General features: G+C 37.6%; 1 protein-coding gene across 1 annotated transcript; it reads left to right on the top strand.

Moving 5' to 3' along the window:
- Nucleotides 1-695: 695 nt before the first annotated feature.
- On the top strand, nt 696-17731 carry LOC142848378 (aldo-keto reductase family 1 member C15). Its single transcript, XM_075970303.1, has 9 exons — nt 696-884; nt 4378-4545; nt 5870-5986; nt 6226-6303; nt 7319-7441; nt 10234-10343; nt 13088-13253; nt 15102-15184; nt 17442-17731. The coding sequence occupies exons 1-9, from the start codon at nt 798-800 to the stop codon at nt 17482-17484; spliced, it is 975 nt and encodes a 324-aa protein (XP_075826418.1). The 5' UTR covers nt 696-797; the 3' UTR covers nt 17485-17731.
- The last annotated feature ends 4683 nt before the right edge of the window (nt 17732-22414 follow it).

The following is a 22414-nucleotide window of genomic DNA, read 5'->3' as shown; positions in this document are numbered from 1 at the left end:
TTAGAACAATGTAAGGTGACACAGGAGAGCACGATGAATCTTATCTAATGAGGCTGTTGGAGTCAAGAAGAACCCGAGACTCAAACACATATGCTGAGCTTAATAAGCAGAATTCCTAAGGTTGGTAGTGACTGAGCTGGAGGAGAACAGGCTATTACAGAAGCAAACAGCTGTTTAAACAAAGGCAACATTCCAGAGATTCATCTGTGATATAAATCTAGGTTTTCTTGGATAGAACTTATTAAAAAAGCAAAATAGAGAGAATCTGAATTTTGAGTGAAACCTTAACACATGGAAGAAGAAAATTAGATAACTAAATTGAAGGTAATATTCCAAAGGAGTTTTGTTGCCTGTATGCTTGGGTGCAGATAACAAGCTTCGTTTGAGAAAATTTATAAAGTATTTTTGTTAAGATTTATAAAACAAATACAGGGTGAGGAAATTAACTAAGGTTCTGTATCAGAATTCATGTTTAGAAATGAACACCCTGATGAGAGTTTTGCATCTTATAAAGTAAGTCTGGTGTAATTATCAGGGGCAGATTGCCACAGCCAGCTTTTCTGTTTAGGAGCTGAAAATCCAACATCTTTTAATACATAAACTTTTTGGGTGTGTTTGTTGTAGAGACATGAAAGGATTATAAGAAGTGCCATGGACTCACTCCAACCTTGGAGCCTTTGCAATCTTGTCCCCGCCTTTCTTGATAGAAATAAGTAGTGCTGGAGCCTTGCCTTTTATTCGGCTCAGGTTACTGAGGAAGGAAAGACAAGAGTCAGAATTGTCGGGCTGTGGACACCATGGATCTCAAACATAGTCGTTCAGTGAAGCTAAATGATGGGAACTTAATGCCAGTGCTTGGATTTGGCACGTTTGCTTCAGATGGAGTAAGTGGGCCTCTCGGGAACCAAAGCATTAGATATCAGCTATCCTGGAAGTGCATTCAGAAGGCAGGAGACCTGCACCTGATGAATGAGTCACCCAGGCTTCCCTTTCCCTGCTTACAATTTACTTATGTTCGTGTATGGGGATGAGTATTGGTACTTGGTGAGATGCCAAGATATTAGGTCTGGAGATTTGAAGGTTAAAGATTTTGTAGGCGGATTATGTGTCTTTATTGTTATTAACATTGTTTCCTGACAAATCTCAATGCTTGCTATATATTTAAGTCCTTACATCTATAAGTATATTAAATACTTGATATAAGTATTCTTACTAATTTTTAAATTTTTGTCATCTAAAGCTCAGGCTTCTTCTGCTTTCTACTCTTGGTTAGAAAAAGACAAGGTCTCCTGGGTAAATTGGGAGCATACGGACCTTTGGGGAGGGTTGAATGGGGGAGGGAAGAGGCAGGGAGGGGAGCAGAGAAAAATGTAGAGCTCAATAAAATCAATAAAAAAGGAAATTCCTATGGGCAATGATTACAGGAGAAAAATGGATAAAGTAGGAACATTGACTGCAGCTTTGCTGTGAGATTTTTGGAAGAAGATGTATTTGTTAACGAATTTCAACTATTTGAATAGGTTTTAAAAGTCTATACAGGTACACAACATGTTTTGATCTTCTGCACCACTCATTCCATCATTCCATATCTCCAACTACTCTCAGACTCTCACTTCTCTTTCCAACTTCATTCTTCTTCTTCTTCTTCTTCTTCTTCTTCTTCTTCTTCTTCTTCTTCTTCTTCTTCTTCTTCTTCTTCTTCTTCTTCTTCTTCTTCTTCTTCTTCCCCACTAAAATCATTAATACTGACTATATGTACTTGAATATGCAGCTGTCCTTCAGAACATGGCCAACCTACGTGTGGCCACATGCTTGAAGTAAGTGGATTTTCTATTTCTCAGAAGTCATTAACTGTCAGTAGCAGTTTTTTTTTTCTGGGGCAGGGGCAAGGCCTTGTCTATCCATCCTCTGTCCATGCTGCAGTGTTGACTGGATTGATATTATGGAGGGTTTCTGCAGACAACTATAGCTGCTATCAGCTCATGAATGCAAGCTGTTCCATCCTATCCAGAAGACACTGTTGAACAGCAGTTTTCTGTTTCATAATCTCTGGCTCTTACACTCTTTCTTCCCTCCTCTTCCATGATGTTCCCTGAGCCTCTTGAAGAAAGGATGAGCAATAGAAGTCCCATTTACGGGAGAGCCCATCGTGGACACCTGTTCTCTGGACACAAACAGTTGTGGATCCTGGTATTAGTTAATGTCTATGGCAAAAAGAAGCTTCTTTGATGAAGACTGAGAGATGCACTAATCTATGAGCATAAAGATAATCATTTACAATATAAGTCCAACTTTTAAAAAATGTCTCTGAGAATTCACAATAATTCCATTCATAAGTTAGTGTTGAAGGCTTGAAAAATATAAAGTAACAATGGGAATTGGATCACACTTCTTATAAAACTCATTATGTACCTATCCAATAAGTCATTGTAGTGAACTGAAAGTGTTAAACGCTAGTCACAGGTAATAGAAGCATTGGGTGGCTTGGGAAGGATTGTCTCCAAATGACAGGGATCAATATATTCAATGTTGGTGGAAGAATGACAAAGTATTAGTATTGAACAGAACAATTTTGTTTTAACTGACATTTATTACTTTTGTTAAAGATAGAATTGTATCTTAGGGAACAGAATGAAATCATCCTTCCATAATGCTTTTACTTGTAAAAGTAAATGTAATACATGTCATTGAGAAATAGAAAGGAACAAACAGAAGCTTCTTTTACAATCTAGTAGGATTTTTTATTCTGAACGTGATTCTTAGTCAATAAATGACCTCCATATGAGGTCACTGCTGGAACAAAAGCCTGCGCCATTTTATGCTTTGTGGTATTGTTTGTCTAGCTAAGTGCTCTGGGGGTAAAACAAACACAGGATATCTGATTAAATCATTAAATTATTCACTGATTGAAATTTGAGGAAATTTTGTAAATATTATTATCCTGACTTTGTCCCCCAGCGGCAGCTTATTAAGGTGTGGTCCTTGTCCTGGTAACAATAACTGGTCAGAAGAGTAGTTCTCAGCTCTCTGGGCATCTGCTACATCTAGATACTCTCACTGTGGATTTCATGGATATGAATTTAGCATCCTACCTACCCTTAGTCTTCCCAGTTCTGATGCAGACCAAGGGCAGACTCAATGTAAACTTCCTGCATGTAAAATTAGTGGATCAATTTTTGTCAGGATAAGTATTAAAATCAATGAACTAGTATTTAAACTAAAAAGGATTAATACACATTTTACTGTTTCGGAGTATCATCTATGATGGCTATACTTTTGGTTTTGAATGAGTGATTTATTAAATATATGCAAAAATGTAAAAGAATAAATTATGACGGGCAAACAGAGAGAAGCAGAATATAGATAGCAAAACATTAAATCGGGGGCTGAAAAACATCTAGTAGAAACTAACTGTGGGAACCCCATTGAGGCAACCAGATGGAATTTTCCAGTTAAAAGTACATCCTGGGCAGAGTGAAGTATCCCCTTTGGATGAGCGTGCCTAGTAACTGAACAAATAGCAGCAGAAAGAGTTAATATCATCAGATTGGATTGGATGTTCACTGCATCCAGCAAGAACTAAATGGGGAAGCTGAGGCAGTAAATTCGAGTTCCTTAATTAGCTCTCTCTCCCTATAGATGAGCTTCCAGTGGGACAACCTTCCTCTTCTTCTTCTTCTTCTTCTTCTTCTTCTTCTTCTTCTTCTTCTTCTTCTTCTTCTTCTTCTTCTTCTTCTTCTTCTTCTTCTTCTTCTTCTTCTTCTCCTTCTCCTCCTCCTCCTCCTCCTCCTCCTCCTCCTCCTCCTCCTCCTCCTCCTCCTCCTCCTCCTCCTCCTCCTCCTCCTCCACTGTCTCCTTCTGCTGTTGCTGCTGCCTCTCCTCCTCTTTTCCTTCCTCATGCTGTAGCCTTTTCATATCATGGGATAAATAACAATCACCTCTGTTGGGAATGAGTGAACTGAAACTTATTTGGACAAATTTGAGAACGATGGGAAATAGGAACTAATTTTCATTCATCACCTCACAAATACCTATGTATATGTACACCTGTCTAATATACTGAGGGACTTAGAATTTTTCTCCCAGTATACTGCTTTCCTGCTAGCTAGTTCCTTCCAACTAATCTTTATTGAATGAAACCTTCATTGACATGCTTGATAAGAATCCCACATCACTAATTCAATCAGTCAAGATTTAGAAGTTAATTCTTTTGTAGTTTGTATCTCGAGATAGATTGTAAATCTATTATCAAGTTTGTATCATCAAACACAATCAACCATAGTGCTGGCAGCAACTCGGAAAAAAATGTGATGAAGACATAAATGTCTTTTTTTCCCTGAATTGGTCACATCTCCAAATTTTTCTACTCTTGTATAGATTCCAAAGAGCAAGGCTAATGAGGCCACCAAAATAGCCATTGATGTAGGTTTCCGTCACATAGATGCTGCATACTTCTACCAAAATGAGGAAGAAGTTGGACAGGCCCTCAGAGACAAGATGGCTGATGGAACTGTGAAGAGGGAGGATTTATTCTACACCACCAAGGTGAGCACGTGTGGCCAGAATGGCTGAAAGCCACTGCCAGCTCAGATATGTTCCTGGGGAAGGAGACACCACCCCCTGGGTTTCAGATTGAATCCTAGCTTTATTGCAAAGACACATTATAGACAAATGAAGAACAAGGGTCAACAGAATGACGCAGTAGAAAAGATGCAGGCTGCCATGCCTGGTAATCTTTTATCCCTGGATAGTACATAATAGAAGAGAAATGATTCTTGATGTCTTACCTTAACATGTGTGGAACCCATGCATACACATTGGTGCTCTCTCTCTCTCTCTCTCTCTCTCTCTCTCTCTCTCTCTCTCTCTCTCTCTTTCTCTCCCTCTCTCATACACACATACACACACACACACACACACACACACACAAAGATAAATAAAAGATTAAATAAGAAAAATTTTGTTTTGCTTCAAACTGTATTCAATGTGGCAGTGACTCAGTATCTCTGAATATCAGACATTGTCTTGATATAAAGTAAGGGTGCAGTTCTGTTGGATAATCTGGCCTCTCTGGGCCCTCGGTAGATTCCCAAGTGAGGTTGAGAATATTGTTCATGAAAGGGAAAATCCTTTTCTGAAATCTGCACTAAATGGACTGATATTTTTAATGTTTCCTCAGGTGGAAAGGCAGTCTTCCAGTGTGATTCCATCTGAGCTGAGGTCTCTACAGATGTCTCCTACCTATGTTACACTCATGACAGCTTGTATTTAGATGGGATCTCTTAGAATTGGTTCTGGATTTGCTAAGAACAGTAAATCCTTTGTCTACTTTACTGCTTTTTTTTTCAGTTTCTTGGAAGCCTCACCCAAAAGGATACATCACTCTGCCCTGGATGGACTTTTAACTGGGAAATTCCATCTGGCTACCTCAAATGCGGTGGGGTTTTCTACAAGATGTTGCTCAGTCCCGTGATTTAATGTTTTGCTATATATCTTCTATACCTTATCTCTATTTGTCCCACATCCAACTCATCATTTCTTGACTCTTTTGAGACCAAAACTTCTAGTTCTTGAAACACTTAAATTAGTTGCTTTCTAAATTCTGATCATTCTCCTCACATTGTCATCACTCAAGTAAATCTTAGTATTCTATTGAGGATGTGATCTATGAAGAATAGTACAAAATTAGGTAGGGTTACAGGTAGGATCCGGGAAAAGTTGGATGAGGGGGAAACCATGATACAAACTGTATAAAATTTAAATAAAAATACAAAACAACTTAGCCCCAGATGTTCTTAGCTTTGCTGAGACTACCATAGCACATCTCAATCATTTCACCACAGTGTGTAATTCTGTTTGGAAACTCTAGATTTGGACGACTTTCCTTAGACCAGAGTTGGTTCATCAGTGCCTGGAGAGATCACTGAAGAAACTTGGGCTGGATTATGTAGATCTCTGTATTATTCATGCACCGTTTGCTATGAAGGTCAGTTTGGGATTTTTATTCCCTAGTTGTGTTGGCAATGAAAGAGAAAATATTCCAGTATAATCTATTAGATAATTTCACTTTTCTTTCTCCAGAGTCCTCCTTAAAGACACATGTGCACACATGTATGTGCACACACTCTCACACACAGAGTGAATGTTGCATGAGTAAGCTCACTTTCCAATAGACATTGACTACTAGAGAAAGTTTTGTTAACTTTTATTCTCTCTACATTCTAGCCTGGAGAGGAACTTGTGCCAAAGGATGCCAGTGGAAAAATTATTTTAGATGTAGTGGACATTTGTGATACATGGGAGGTATGTACTGCTGAAGACAATAAACACTGTGTGGTAAGAGAAGATGCAATTAATAAAGAATTAGAAGAGATGGATTCTGTGTCCTTATATGACAAATTTAAGGCATATTATAATGCCTAGTCTTATAATACCTTACTATTCTGTGTTCAGCTGATATCTCTGGGAGGCCTGCACATTTCTGTAGGGAAACAGATGAGGAGTGGATATGGGGGAGAGAGGAGATGAGGAGGAGGAATGGAAAGGGTGGTGGTGGTGGTGGGGAACTGTGGTTGAGATATAATACATGAGAGAAGAATAAACCACAACAGCAATAGCCACCAGCATCCCTTCTCTGTCTTTCTGTAATCTCATCTATAGAGGAAGAGTTGAGAGGGGCTGAGTTTAATTTTTAATCTCAGCTATGATTTGAGGTAGACATTTCTTTGCCTCCTAGATCCCATTAACAATATAAGCCATATAAAGGCTATTAACTGAGAGACTCAAGATAGGTTACAATACTCTTCCAGGACAGATAAACACGCCTTTCGAGAAGTGGAATTTGCCTTAGCACAGAGCAGGCTGTGTTAGAGAATGAATCTTGCCACTACATACCCTATCCTGTATACAGATTTTCAACATTAAAGGGAAAATGTAACAATACATTTTACCTAGCACAAGATCCTAGAATTCTTTATCTTTAACTATGATGACATTTATTGAAGAACCATTGTAAGCTTGGCATCACAACAGATGCCACTGATGAGGGTGGGGAAGGTAAGGGGAGACTTAATATGTACTTGCTGTTCTCAATGTGCATGTAAATGAATGACAAATATGTATTCATTGCAGGTGAGTGCCTTAGGCAAGGCTTATTCAAGTGTCAAAATTGTTTTGAAATTTTAACCAAAATTATGTAAGTAACTGAAGTTATTATATAAGCAACGGAAATTATTATGTAAGTGTTCAAATAAGCTCAAGGAGAATCTCCAAAGGCAGAGTACAAATAGGATTAACTACATACTTTCTTCCTCCCCAGGCACTGGAGAAGTGTAAAGACTTAGGTTTAACCAAGTCCATCGGGGTGTCCAATTTCAACCGCAAACAGCTGGAATTGATTCTGAACAAACCAGGCCTAAAATACAAGCCCACTTGCAATCAGGTGAGCTCTAGTTCACCTGGGCTGTGCCTTACCTTCTGTTCTTCACAAACTTCTTTCTTACTTGGTACTCCCCAAATCTCTTTTGCAAACAAGCTATTTAGGTTATAGCTATTTTCACGGAGACAGGAAATGTCAGTTATGGCTCAGGTTGACAAGAGAGGGAAGAACAAGACTGGGGAAGGCTGTTTGATTGATTGAAATCACAACTCTTAGAAGGAATACCACTACTCAGTAATACAATGTGTGCTGTACTGAAAATCATATAAAATCCTTAATAAAACCTGATTGAAATGAAGCACAGCAAAATTGTCTTGCTGCTGTACTGTTCTTATGGCACTCTAGATAATCTATATTGGTTTCTTTCCTAAATATAGAATGAAAATATTTTTTAATGACTTTCAAAGACTTTTAACCTTTGCAGAATTTAGAGCCACAAATGCGCTGAGAATCGTGTGACTACAACTTCCGTAACTTGTGCTCATCAACGCACTCAAGCAATAATTTCTCTTCTGTACAATTTGTCTTATACATACTATTTGAAGTATTGAGGCAGGCATCATATAGTTTTAGCCCATATTTTAAAAATACATAGTTTAAAACAATTAACAGTGCTTGAACATGGTTTAAACACCTACACTTTCAGCAAAGATTGGTATCACTAAACATCATGAGTGTCAAAGTATAATCACATCTTTTTATTTTCATGGTACATGGGATTGAACCAGAGGCCTCACTCACAGTAGGCAAATGCTCTAACACTAAGTTTTAGCTTGTGGTCTGTAATGAATTATTTTGAGGAAGCCTCTCTCTGAATGATCTGGTTGGCTTTGAGATTTTAGTATTTCTGCCTTACTCTTTCAAGTAGCTAAGTGTTTGTTACTATATCTTGTAAGATATTTATTTATTTGTTTAAAACAAGTTTTTTATTGTTTTTATTTTTCTCTGCTTCCCTCCTTTCTTTCCCACTTCCCTTTCTGCCCTTCCAATAATCCCTACACTCCCAATTTACTCAGGAGATCTTGTCTTTTTCTACTACCAATGTAGATTATATCCATGTGTGTTTTTCCTTTTTAAAAAGCTTTATTTATTTATTATGTATACAGTGTTCTGTCTGCATGTATCCATGCAGGCCAGAAGAGGGTGTCATATCTCATTACAGATGGTTGTGAGCCACCATGTGGTTGCTGGGAATTGAACTCAAGACCTCTGGAAGAATAGCTAGTGCTCTTAACCTCTGAGCCATCTCTTCAGCCCCCATGCATGTTTTTCTTACAGTCCTCATTGTTTAGGTTCTCTGAGGTTGTAAATTGTAAGTTTTCTTTGCTTTATGTCTAAAAGCTACTTATGAGTGAGTACATATTATTCTTGTATTTCTGGGTCTTGGTTTACCTCAATCAGTATGATGTTTTCTAGTTTCATTCATTTGCATGCAAATTTCAAGATGTCATTATTTTTTCTGCTGTATAGTACTTCATTATGTAAATGTACCATATTTTCTTTATTAATTCTTTGATTGAGGGACATTTAGATTGTTTCAGGTTCTGGGTATGACAAATAATGTTTCTATGGACATAGTTGTGGACATGTCCTTATGGAGCATTTTTTGGGTATATACCTAAAAGTGATATTGCTGGGTCTTGAGGTAGGTTGTTTCCTAATTTTCAGAGAAATCACCATACTGATTTCCAAAAAAGCTGTACAAGTTTGAATTCCCACCAATTCAGGAGTGTTTCCTCTACCCCACAACCTCTTAAGCATAAGCTGTCATCAATGTTTTTGGTCTTGGCTATTATTATGGGTATAAGATGGTATCTCAGAGTTATTTGGATTTGTGTTTCTCTAAAGGCTAAGAATGTTGAGCATTTCCTTAAGTGCCTTTCAGCCATTTTAGATTCCTTTGTTGAGAGTTCTTTGTTTACTTAAGACAAGGATTTGTGTGTGTGTGTGTGTGTGTGTGTGTGTGTGTGTGTGTGTGTGTATGTGTGTGGCTTTGGAGCCTGTCTTGGAACTTGCTCTATAGTCCAGACTGGCCTTGAACTCACAGAGATCTGGATGCCTCTCTCTCCTGGGTGCTCGATTAAAGGCATGCACACCACTACTCTGCTAGTCCCCCACCCCATACATAGCTTTTGTTGATTTTTAGAGTAAATTGATTCAAAGTAGGGAGGTAAAATGGCCAAACATTGCCACTGGGTGGTATGTCTGTGAAGTTTTTCTTGAAATCAGAGGATCGCTCTCTTGCATTCATATCCCTTTCCATCCTTATTCCTCCATTTCCCTTCTCCCTGTTCTCTGTTCTCACTCTCACTCTCTTCTCCTTTGATCTATTTATGAAAGAAATCAAGCATTTTATCCTGTTAAAGTTCCCCACATGATAGGGGAAACTAGTCACTGCTCACTGTGAGAGTTTGGAAGGTTGCTTTTGAATTTCTTATACATTGAGGATCAGAGCAAAAGGCTTGATAACAGAAGACCAAAGTCATGTGAGTCCCTGAAGGCTAAAAGGCATGACATTTCCCCATCCAGTGCAGCCACTCTTGTTTATCATTCTCTCCTCCTTTGTTCCCCTGAACACTGGGTCCTTCTACAAGGCTGCCCCTTCTTCCCTCTCTAGGGGGCAAAAGGGAGATTTTAATCTTAAAATAAAAGGACAGAAGAAAGTATTTCAGGGAAAATTTGAAACATATACTTAAGTCAGTATAGAAGTAGATCTGCCCTTAAGGCACTTTTAAAAACTGCATGACGTTGTTGGCTCATACATTCTAATACCATTTTGTTTTGGAAATTTACAGGTAGAATGTCACCCATATCTCAACCAGAGCAAACTCTTGGAGTTCTGCAAGTCTAAAGACATTGTTCTAGTTGCCTACAGTGCCCTGGGATCTCACAGAGACCCAAACTGGTAAGGAGACCATTGGACTTTATTTCCTTATGTCAATTATTCCATGTTGACAAACATTAACTTTTAACCTTGTGGAAAAGTTCAACTGCGAAGAAACAATTTAACAGTACAGCAGTTCTTATGCACCAGTGTTGAACTTTAGGTTCTCTAGTGGTCTTTTATTCTTGCTTTATAATTCTACCTGTTTGCAGCACTAATAAGCATAGTTCTAAAAATAGATTTTAAGGCCCAGTTTATAGAGATGAGACTACATATATCCTAGCCAGACCATTTTGACAAGTGGGTGGAATGTAAAACCCACATTCATATCCTTTCTAGAAACTTCCTTATTTCCGCAATATTTAATGTTTAATTTAGGATGGACTTAGAACCATCTTCCCTCATAATATCAGCTAATGTTATACAGAAACCCAAAAGAGAATTCCCAGAAGAAAACATGATGTCTTTCCAAGTGGTGATATTGACTTGCAGAGTATCTAACATGTTACAAGAAATTTTTCAAGGGATATATGCAGCTGAATTCATGAACTTATAGTTGTATGTGCATTGATATGTTAAAAATTCCATAGGCTTATGAAAATAGTACTACTATTACATTTATCAGTGGATTCTGAGTTCTGTTTGTAGACTCAGAGGCAGTAGATTTGCATATGCCCACACTGGTTGATTTTCTTTCTTTCTTTCTTTCTTTCTTTCTTTCTTTCTTTCTTTCTTTCTTTCTTTCTTTTTTTTTGTTAACTTGACACTTGACACATGCCTAGACTTATCTGGTAGGAAGAGGAAATTATAACTAGGCTTTGAAAAATAGTACTGGTATTACATTTAGTACTGAATTCTGAGTTCTGCCCATGGTGGTTGATTTTTTTTCTTTTTCTTTTCTTTCTTTCTTTCTTTCTTTCTTTCTTTCTTTCTTTCTTTCTTTCTCTTTTTCTTTATTATTTTTCTTCTTTTCTTTTTCCTTTTGGTTAACTTGACACATGCCTAGACTTATCTGGTAAGAGGAGAAAATCATAACTAAAAAAATTTTCTCCATAAGATTGGCCAATTGGCAAGTCTGTATAGTATTGTCTTTATTAATAATTGATGTGTGAGGACCCAGCCCACTGTGGGTGTGGCCACCATTAAGGTCATGTGCTGTATAAGAGAGCAAGTTGAGTAAGGCAGTGGCCACCTTCCTCCATGGCCTCTGCTTTAGCTCCTGTTGTGAACCACTTTGAGGATAGACTGTGATGGGGAAGTGTAAGATGAGATAAGCCGTCTCTTTCCCAGGCTGTGTTTGTCATGATGCTTTATAATAGCAATAGAAGCCATAACTAAGACAGAGCATAAGAAAAAAGACATTTGATGACTGTCAAAGACATTGTCTCTGGTCCTGAGATTTTAATAGAGTGTACCCTTTAATGTAAAAGCTTGATTTTCTTAAGTAAAGCAAAATAAAACAGAAGTTAATCAATAATAATAATAAATAGCTTTTTGTATGTTTTAAGTTCTTATTACTTCTGACACTTTTTCACCACTTCTCAGACTATTAATTTTTGCACTGCTTTTTTGCTCTGGAGAAGTTTTGCCTGTTCTGTAGGAATGCTGTGCTTATGGGTGAGGGGAATGGATTGAATTAGGATCATGCTATGTAGAGCAGGCTGTCTTCAAACTCATGGATGGGGACCTTCTGCTTCAGTCTCCTAAGTGTAGGATTGCAGACTTCTGCTCCCATGCCTATCTGGAATTTACATGTCGGTGCTTTGTTTTTGGCCTGTGTCAGCACAATTAACTGAGCTCATGAAATTTTATAGCAATTCTGAATTCTTTCCTTATTTCCTCTCCCTCCTTCTCCATCTGTCTGTCTTTCTTTCTTTTTGTCTTTTTCTTTTTCTCTCTTCCTTCCTTTCTTTTTTTCTTTCCTTTTCATACTTTTAGTTATCAATTAATGGTAGCTTGAAATGATCAATGGAAAACTTCTAGAAATATGCAATTCTTAATTTGAAATTGCATATTATTCTAAGTTACTTGATGAGATCACATGCTGCCTGGGACAAGGATTATCCTTTTTCAGTGTGTTCTCACTAAATCTATTCCATCTTAGCTAGTCACTTGTTTGTTGTTTGGTTTATCAGGACAACCATCATAGCATGGCAGGGCTTGTGTCTAATGAACCCTTATTTTACTTAATAAAGGTTCAAAAGCATGAGAATAGGAGTGCTTGAAACCTGGATAGGGCAAAAAAGAGGCACTTACTTCATTTAATAATGGGCAAGTTCTCAGCTTAATGAAAGAGAAAATTTATACACTGAGATTTTTAAAATATATGAAAAGCGTGAATCTCTATCCTGAAATTGTCAAGAAGAAAAAGGAAGTTCATGCTAGCTTTGTATACCATCAAACATAAGATTCACTTATTCATCAAATATAAGTTGGAAAAGTATCATTTCATATATATACATATTTATAGTATATATTGGGATCAGTGCTATTCCCAGACCCTCTGAGAATGAAAGGGAGTATCTGTATTTCTGTTATATTCTATTATATGAATACCTATCGTACACAGTATTTATCTTCCCATCTATTAATGGGTAACTTAGTTGTTTACAATTTCTACAATAAAAAATAAATCTCTGTGAATATTACAAAATTCTGCTTTAATTATACTATATTGTACTTCTCAAAGGTCTGGGAATATAGGTAAGGGGGCAACATATTCCAGATTTGTTATCTCTGTGAGTTTATGTCTGAATTTTTTTCAGGGTAAGCAGTGATAGCCCATACCTTCTGGAGGAACCCATCTTAAAGACCATTGCCAAGAAACACAGCCGAACTCCAGGCCAGGTTGCCTTGCGCTACCAGCTACAGAGGGGTGTGGTAGCTTTGGCCAAGAGCTTCAATGAAAAGAGAATCAAAGAGAACTTTGAGGTAAAGACCCAGGGCCATTTCTCCAGAAGGAGATGGGGAAGGCAATTTCCCTCACATGGGAATACTTTCTATTTATTTGCTACCATGTGACTACAATTTGGATCAAGTTTAAATCCAAGGACTGGAGAGATGGTTCAGTAGTTAAGAGCACTGACTGCTCTTCCAGAGGTTCTGAGTTCAATTCCCAGCAACCACGTGGTGGATCACAACCACCCATAATGAGATCTGGTGCCCTCTTCTGGCCTACAGGCAGGATACTATATAAATAAATAAATGAATCTTTTTTTTTAAAAAAAAGATTAAATCTAAATACGATTGTTGGTTGGTTAACTCACTGCACCATTCCAATACATTTTTGCTTTTTTCTTAAAACTTCCATAGTTCTGGCCATGGTTCTCTGTGTGTTTTCCATTAACTTACAATTATTTAGTTATATACTGGTGTGCTTTCTGAGGTATGGGATGTTATATATGGCTATTTCCCCTTTAATCATTGGTTTTTCTCTATGAAGAAAAAAGCTAGATATATTTACACATTGACTACATGAAGAAATCAATTATTAAAGTTATTCCTTAACTGCTTTCTTATGTGCACTATCTAGTCAGTGGTTTTTCATTTGTTTTGTTTAAAATCCCATAAGGTTAAACAATTACCCTATATTTAGTTTCTGTATGTATTTGTGTGTGAGGACACACTCACCAGCACACAGTGGGTGGCCAGAGGATAACTTGTGGGAATTGTTTCTCTCCTTCTACCACTGCACCTCAGGGGTGGATCAAAGTGTCAGCAAGCACCTTTACATGCCACATGGCAGCCATATTAGTTAAAGAATGTCTTTTTCAGAAGGACTTCTGGTGGACAGATGGATGGACAGTGTCTTGGTTTCTTTTCCTACTGATGTGATAAAATATTCTGGCAGAAGTAATTTAGGAATAAAGGGTTTATTCTGAATTACACCTCAAGGGTACTGTCTACCATTGCAGGGAAATTATAGTGGCAGGAGTTTTAGGGAGCTGGTCATATTGCCTACACAGTCAAATGTAGAGACAGTTGGATGCATGCTCATCTCTTCTCTGCTTTGTGCAGTCTAAGATCCCCTGCTCAGGGAATGATCCTACTCACAGTCAGGATGGGTCTTCTTATATCAGTTAGCATAACCAAAGTGATCCTATACAGGCATGCCCTACGACTCATCTCACTGATGGTTCTAGATTCTATCAAGTTGACTATTAACTTTAACCATCACAGATACATTTAATAGATATAGATGATTATACAGATATATAAATTTACATAATATAAATTATACATAATATCAGAAAAGTTTCTTCATAAAAAATTATGTATGATAATGTTTGAGAACATGAGATGGTCAAGTGATATGGTTGAATCAGGGGAAGATATTCTTCCACACAGTCACGTGTTGGAGAGGAGTTAGATTATGCTCTGTGACTTGTGGAGGGGGTCTATTCAGAGCTAGATCAAACTCCAGGGTAGCAAAGGAAGAAAAGTTCAACAAATTTTGGTGAGACTAATTCTAATATTTCATCTATATTTGAAAATTAATTTGGGAGTCTTTTTTTCTCTGCCTTTCTTAAGATTAGGGGTTGATGAGTCTTTCTTTTGTGAAGTGGATCAAAGTAGGAAAGAAATGGGAAAGGAGGGTCCTGCCATATTTAGCCCAAAGTTCTGAGACCTGGGCCATCTGGAGGCCAATGGTGAATAAAATTCTTCTCTTAAAGTCACCCTTGTTGCTCTCACCCTTATATTTTTAGGTAGAGGAACACTTCAATGGCTTATTTATTGATTGATTATTTTTATTTTTTCTGAATCTGTCTTTCATTCTAGGTGTTTGATTTTGAATTGACCCCGGAAGACATGAAAGTGATTGATGGCCTCAACAGAAATTTTCGATATTCTAAATTTTCATTGTAAGTAATGCCTCTAGACTGTTTTATGGGTTATTTTCTTTTTGTATCATGAAGGTGAACCATGAAGATGTTCTAGAGGATCCAGGTAATGATCAGTGTAGCTAAGCATTTGCTTTTGAATGAGTGAGTTTACATATATATACATAATACTTACATAATAGTAAGTAGTGATAGATAGATATATAGATAGATAGGTTGGAAACATAATTAAATTTCATACTCAAAGTATACAGAAGTTGACTGAGACAGCAACTTTAAAACAACCAACCTCAGTTCTCAATAGAGAGGGCTCTGAGCAGAGCACAGGGTTTACTCAGTGAGGCTTCTAGGTAAAAGGGCACATGACAGCAGAAAGGTTGCATTACTAAACTAGATGCGTACAAACATCCAGCAAAATCCAACTGGGGAAGTTGAGGCAGTTCCTAATGACAGTCCTGAGCAGAGAAGAGTGAGCCCCTAGGATGAGGATTCCAAGTAGAACAAACCCTAGAAGAAAAAGATAATATTATCCAAATGAGTGTTTATAACATCAAGCAGAGACCTGGGAATATTGAGATCTACCAGTGACTGGTGGTGAGGAATTGAAGTCAAATACTAGAATCAACAGAACCAGGGACTCTAGGATCTGCTGCTCAAGAATGTCTTTACTGGCATTCTGTGAAGTTTTCTTTATTATGGAAAGCTCAGAGTTCAAAGGAGGGAGAGAGAAATGATGGAAAACATTCAGATTATTTCTTATCACTAAAAGTGCTAAAGAGACTGGAGATCTCTTGACAGGAGGGGGTTGTTTGAATAATGTCTTTGAGCACACAAAGCTGCACAGCTAATAAGGGGAGGAGACACATCTTACCCTTGACATTCCTTGGCAGGTGGAAGGCATTCTCCTCTTGGGAGTAAACAAAGTGCTATGGGAACAGAGTTCACACAGCAGGCCAGTATATTATTATATGCAGGTCACAGGGGAAGATGAGGCAGTTCCCATGGCTGAACTTCCAGCTTCTTTTTCCCATGGCAGGCAATTTACATTATGGAAACCTCTCGCTGTTCTCAAAAGCATGATGTTTTCACTATTTAGCTGTTTCACTGCTTTCTTCATTCCCTGTCAGAGTTTTTTCATGGGCAGGGGGGGGGGATCCCAACCCTAGACAAGGGGCCTTGGAGGATACATTGAGACAAGATACTTTGGGTCTTAAATGCAGGAAGTGGCAACTCTGCTTCCAGAGCCAGCTTTTCAGTGAGCTGAAACAACACACGAAAGTATTTTAATACAGTGTCATTGCAGAAGACTCACCTGATTTTCAGAATAGGTTTGCAACAAAGGAAGGCATCCCTATGGACCTCAGAAGAGAGAAATTCCTTCTGAATTTCATGATATGCAGTGAGACCCAAGACAACCCCATTTCAAAACTGGCCAATCTGCGGCTGTAGATTGGTTGATTCATCACTTCTTAAGCAACACATAAAAATAGACATGAAAGCCTAACCCATTATTCTCAGCCCCTGGGAGATAGAACAAGGAGGATGAGAAGTTTAAGGTCATCCTTGATTCACAGTGAGTTCAACTGAAACACAGAATACATATGACTTTGTCCCCCCAAATAGTCAAAGTTGCATCACTGTGAATTGATATTAAAGAATACACTATGACATATGGCCAAAACAAATGTCTTCAGGGTTCACCTGCCCATTAGACTCAGAGAACAGATTATGGCTCATGATATCAGAGGCCCATGAAAATACTTTCTCATTAATGTGTATTATAATCAAGAGAAATAAAAGAGAATTCAACAATAATGAATGTACAGCTATGCATCAAGACTATTTTAACTTTGTTTCCACTAAAACCTATTCTAACTTTGTTCATACTAAAGCAGTATAACATGTACTTTGAATAATCTGTGTGGAAGATGAACTCTCAAAGGTGATATGAATAAGTCCTAGGGAAAACATCATTCTCTTTCAGCTTCCTCCTCTCAGTGTCCATTGATACTTCCCCTGGGACAGTCCTTTACCAAGCTACATCAAAGGTGTCCTTTGACCTCCACAAGCATGTCTTGGCACACAGACAATAATATTAAAATTCTAAGAAGAAAATAATTTAATCAGTTGATTCACAACCTTAATTGCTGATGTATTCCCTTGCATTTAGCAAGACAGGGTCCACAGAAGTTTTTCTGGCTTCTCAAGTCATAACTGTCCTCATTTTGTCTATCAGAAGTGTGACTCGTGAACAACCAGTGTTTTTTTTCTCTTGCAGTGCGGTGGATCACCCTTATTATCCATTTTTAGAAGAATATTGAGCATGAGCTGTTAAACATTACAGAGACTCTCCTCCCTCCAGACAATATGTATCTGTATTTGGTGGAGTGGTTGAGAAGCAGGATTCTTGCTCCAGGTGCTTGTCAAGCGTTACAAAAATCTCAAGTGTTTTTCCTGATGATAAAAAAACCACACAAATTACAGAGAATTTATAAAATAAAAAGAAATATTTGATGTATCTTTCTTGACTTTTATGTAATTTCATGACTGCATTGTTATTTTAAAAATTAAAATCAATTTCAACACATGGATAATATACTTTTAAATGTAATGTTTATAAATTATCAAACTTTATTCAAGAATTTTAGAGCACTTTTCTAGTTGTAAAGAATAGGTCTTACTAACTTACTTGATTTCTTAGTTATCAAAGCAGGTTTGGCAGTGGCATGCATTCCTTTTTTTTATTACCTAGCAAAATTTTGTTGAATATCTGTTTTTCATCCAGGTACTGCTTTATAATAAATTAGGAAAATTTAGACTAAGTTTGCACATAAATATTTTTAAGTGGGGAGTTTTGTTTAGATAAATGGCATAGGGGAAGAGAAGGAGAGAGAGAGAAAGAGGAATAGAGATATAGAGAAGAAAAAACATTTTGATTATGAAAGTCTACAGGAAAGAGTAGGCTACTAACAAATTAAAACCTAAAGTATTCAATGAAAAACGGAGAGGGTGGAATAGGGAGGGGGTGTACTGGAGAATGCTCAGCGGGTAAGAGGGTATACTGTTCTTGGGATGTGCTTCACAGCACACATGTTGGCACTGCACAATTGCATGTAACTCTGCCTCCAGGACACCTAGGTCCATCTTTTGGCCTCTTTGGCACACGTATTCATGTGCATTTACCTTCCCCCCAAGATATACACATAATTAAAAAGCAAAAATAAGATAAAAAGAAATCAATTAAGTATCTTTTGGGAACTAATTCTTTGTAATCTCTTATATTTTTCTTTTAAATTTTACTTTTTGATGTTTTGTTTATTTTTGTTTTTCTGTTTTCTTCATTGTTTTCTATTCACTTATTTATTCTGTTCCTTATCTTTATTTTTTCTTAAAATCAGTTCTTTGAGAATTTTGTGTGCATTGTGTTCACACTTGCTGTGGGACAATGGTCTTGTACCCTGTAAAGTTTAGTAAGTTGTACTGGTTTAATAAAATGCTGAATGGCCAGTAGCCAGGCATAAACAGCAGAATTCTTGGAAAAGGCTGATCTGCAGTCCTAACCCAGATGCAGAGGAAGCAACATGAGAAAGCCTTGCTCATCAAAGATACCAAGCCACGTGCTGACACAGACAAGAATTCTGGGTTAATGTAGGCTGTAAGAGTTAATAAGAGGCCTGAGCTAATAGGCCAACCAGTTTATGATTAATGTAGACCTCTGTGTATTTCATTGGAACTGAACAGTTTCAGGACCAGGCGGGACGGAAATCTCAGGCAATGCATATTTATCTTCAGCTCTTCCCAGATCCATTCCCTTCCCTATCCATCCAACATAGTGTCCTAAAAAAACAGCCATACCAACCAACCAACCAACTGACCACTTGACCAAACAAACAACCAAACAACTAACTACCTAACCAACTAACAAGCTAACCAACCAATCAAACAATCAAGCAAAAAAAAACACAAACACCAAAACCAGAAACCTCTTAAGATTAGTTGTGCTACCAAAATAATTTTGGATGTGTCATCTTTCACTGGAGTGTTATCAGCTAATAAAGGGATACACATGTAGAAGAGACTGTCACATGTTCTTCTAGCACTAACAATTGACATGTGTTCTGTGCCTAGGGGTAGGAACATATGAGTATCTACCTACTAGGATTTCTACATTGTTTTTACATGTGACAAGTGAAGGGACTGACTGTGCTTCATTCTATATTTATTCAACAAGTTTGTATATTGAACAATCTTGATGTATAAAAACAGCATCTCCCTGCAAGGAAATGGGAATCATGTCTAATAAAGTAAACAACTAATCTCCTTGTTAAAGAGGCAGCCATGCTTACTGTTCATTGTAAATAATATGGGTTCCCATTACTCATTTTACTCAACCTACTGAATGTTCATGTGCCATTGAATTATTTCACTTCATGCTCTGAAACCTAGAAATTCAGCAAATGATGTAAAAGTGACCTTACTTTTGAGCAACAAATTGTCACTTATCCCTAACCCAGGAGTTTCAGGGTTTCTGCCACCATGTACAAAACATATCTAACTAGTTTATTAGTTTGTAAGAAAGATTATAATCTTGACATTCCGTATTCTTGACAATTATTTGAAGGAAATTGAAGAGTTGGAAGAATAGTAGCAGAGTGGGAATGTTAGTTGCTATTTCCTTCTTTTCTCCTTTTTTCCTTCCTTCCTTCCTTCCTTCCTTCCTTCCTTCCTTCCTTCCTTCCTTCCTTCCCTCCTTCCTTTTTTCTTTCCTTCCTTCCTTCCTTCCTTCCTTCCTTCCTTCCTTCCTTCCTTCCTTCCTTCCCTCCTTCCTTTTTTCTTTCCTTCCTTCCTTCCTTCCTTCCTTCCTTCCTTCCTTCCTTCCTTCCTTCCTTTCTTCTTCTTTCCTTCTTATTTTTGAAACAGTGCCCCTCTACAAAGTCTTAACTGTTCTAGAACTTTTTGTAGACCAGGCTGGTCTCAAATTCACAGAGTTCTGTCTGCTTCTACTTCCTGAGTACTGAATTAAAGGTGTGAGCAACTATGCTCAATTTTCTTTCTTTTAACACAATACTTCTTATTAATTATTTGAGAGTGTCACAATTATTATTATATTGTGATCATATTTTACTCCTCCACTTCCCCTAACTCCACCTAGATCCAACGAACCCTACCAACCTCATGTATTCTTTTTATGTTTAATTTCAAAAGAAGTTCAGTTTGTGCTGCTCATATATTCAGCATGACTCACTTACCAGGTGCCACACACTTAATGCAAACTGACACTCCCTCCCTAACCAGCCATCAGCTACCAATAGCTCCTCAAATAAGGGTGGGTGCGACTTTCAATAGCTTGAGAAACAAAGATGCTATTGAAGCCTGACCAGTAGCAGTGATTATATTCTCCAGACCCTAGTGAATCCTTTAGTTTTTGTCTCATTTACCAAGTTGGAAACCACCTCTGTGATATGTTAAAGGCTGCTATAATCCTGTCTTATGTTACTCACTACTTTGATCACTCCTTTCATTATCACAGCTTAGATTTGTACTCAGGATATTGTGTCAGGACTTTTCATTGTTCATACAGATAACCCATGCATCCACTTGTCTTTTTTTCCATTGGACTTCCTCTCTCATTACTTTTTATTGACTGCTAGCTCAGTTACTTGTATTATTGCCCAGAGCAAGGGCTGCACAGCTGACATCATAACTTGTTTACAATCTCGTCCTGTATTTGTTACTTTCAGGGGTTGTAGTACATTATCTAGTCTCTTGGAGGCTTGGGAGGAACCTCTATAATCATGTAGCACAGCCCATACCTCAAGGAGACACTCCAATCTAGACTACATAGTGCAAGATGGCCATGTTTGCATCCCCCCCTTTAGTTAAGCAGTGTTAGTTGTGTTTGCCTTTTCATCTGTTCCAATGACAATACAATTGCTAGGGTAGCAAGCAATCCTGCCATTCCACACCACCAAGGGAAGGGTGGCTGTACCTGTATCACCTCTGAGGGTGCTCCACTCAGTTGTGTGTCATCATCATCACATGGATGAAACAAGGCAGACTCAGCTATCTGATTTTTTAAATTTCTGTACTGTTTCTTTAATTTTTTTCTCTTCTCTATAGAGGATGAAGTCTCGAAGAGAAGGCTGGTTACTTAGCAGGTACTTAAAAAAAATAGAAAAGATATCCTTCCTAACTGCTCTGCAAATCTCAGCATAGCATATAGAAAATATGGAAAAATACAAGCAGTAGAAATAGGAAACAATTATTAAAGTGAAGGAACAGCCTATGGAATACAAGTGGACCTTTACCAGCTATTCGTCTTCCAAAGTGTGATCATCCAGAACATTTAAAGTACTGAACAATCTAAATAATAAACCATTCAACCATAAATGAAGAAAGTAAAGAGCTCTCAGATGACTAATAAGAGTATAAAAAATGTTCACTGTTTATGGCAATCAAGAATATGCAAGGCCAAGCTAGAGATTCTGTCACCAATGAGATGACTGAATCCAGAAATTAAAGACCAATGAACGCTGTTGAGGAAGAGTGGTGGTGGGGTACTTCTATAATGCTGGTAAGAATGTCAGTTATTTCAGCCAGTATGGAAATCAGTATGAGTAGCTTTAGAAAGCTAAGACATAAACTTCATTTTGTTCTAGATATGCTGCTCCTGAAGTGTATGCAAATGAATCAAAGTGAGAATAATAGCAATATCTACAGACCTGTGTTTTTAAAGGTACTTTGCAAAGTGACCAATATATAGAATCAGTCTAGGTGCCAATCCGAGGATGAATGGATAAGGAAAATGTGGCTTACATATAAAGTGGACTTTTATTAAGTTATAAGGAGGAAAATATCTTATTTGCATGAGAGTGGATGAAGCTAGGTGAAAATGATCTCGATAAACATAAAAATCACAACTTAGGAAGGCAAATAGCTCATGTGTTCCCCATAGATGGTGTCTAGATTTACAGAAAGACGTAGAGTAGAAGGGGGGCTGTTTAGGGAGTCAAAGAGAGAACAAAAGGCATTGTGGACAAGGCAGTATGATAAAGATACCATGTGTCTGTGTGGAAAAGTCACAATGAGAATCTTACTGTTTAAAAAATAAAGAAGAGATACCCTTTTCAAGAGAAACTGAGCTCCCAGCAGCAGTTGTAGGTAACATGTGATTGATCAGTTACTATCCACCAGTTTCATTTTTCCAATTTAAAGAAGTCAGTGTGAATCCAACACTGACTCAAAGAATCA

The sequence above is a fragment of the Microtus pennsylvanicus genome, chromosome 4, assembly GCF_037038515.1.
Source record: "Microtus pennsylvanicus isolate mMicPen1 chromosome 4, mMicPen1.hap1, whole genome shotgun sequence".
Lineage (NCBI taxonomy): Eukaryota > Metazoa > Chordata > Mammalia > Rodentia > Cricetidae > Microtus > Microtus pennsylvanicus.
This window is presented reverse-complemented; position numbering and strand designations above follow the sequence as displayed.

Excerpts from the sequence above, each read along its gene's own strand:
- LOC142848378 (XM_075970303.1), top strand. The coding sequence starts at position 798 with ATGGATCTCAAACATAGTCGTTCAGTGAAGCTAAATGATGGGAACTTA. Across the intron at positions 4,546-5,869 it reads ATTTATTCTACACCACCAAG|ATTTGGACGACTTTCCTTAG; the intron begins GTGAGCACGTGT and ends TGGAAACTCTAG. Across the intron at positions 5,987-6,225 it reads ATGCACCGTTTGCTATGAAG|CCTGGAGAGGAACTTGTGCC; the intron begins GTCAGTTTGGGA and ends TCTACATTCTAG.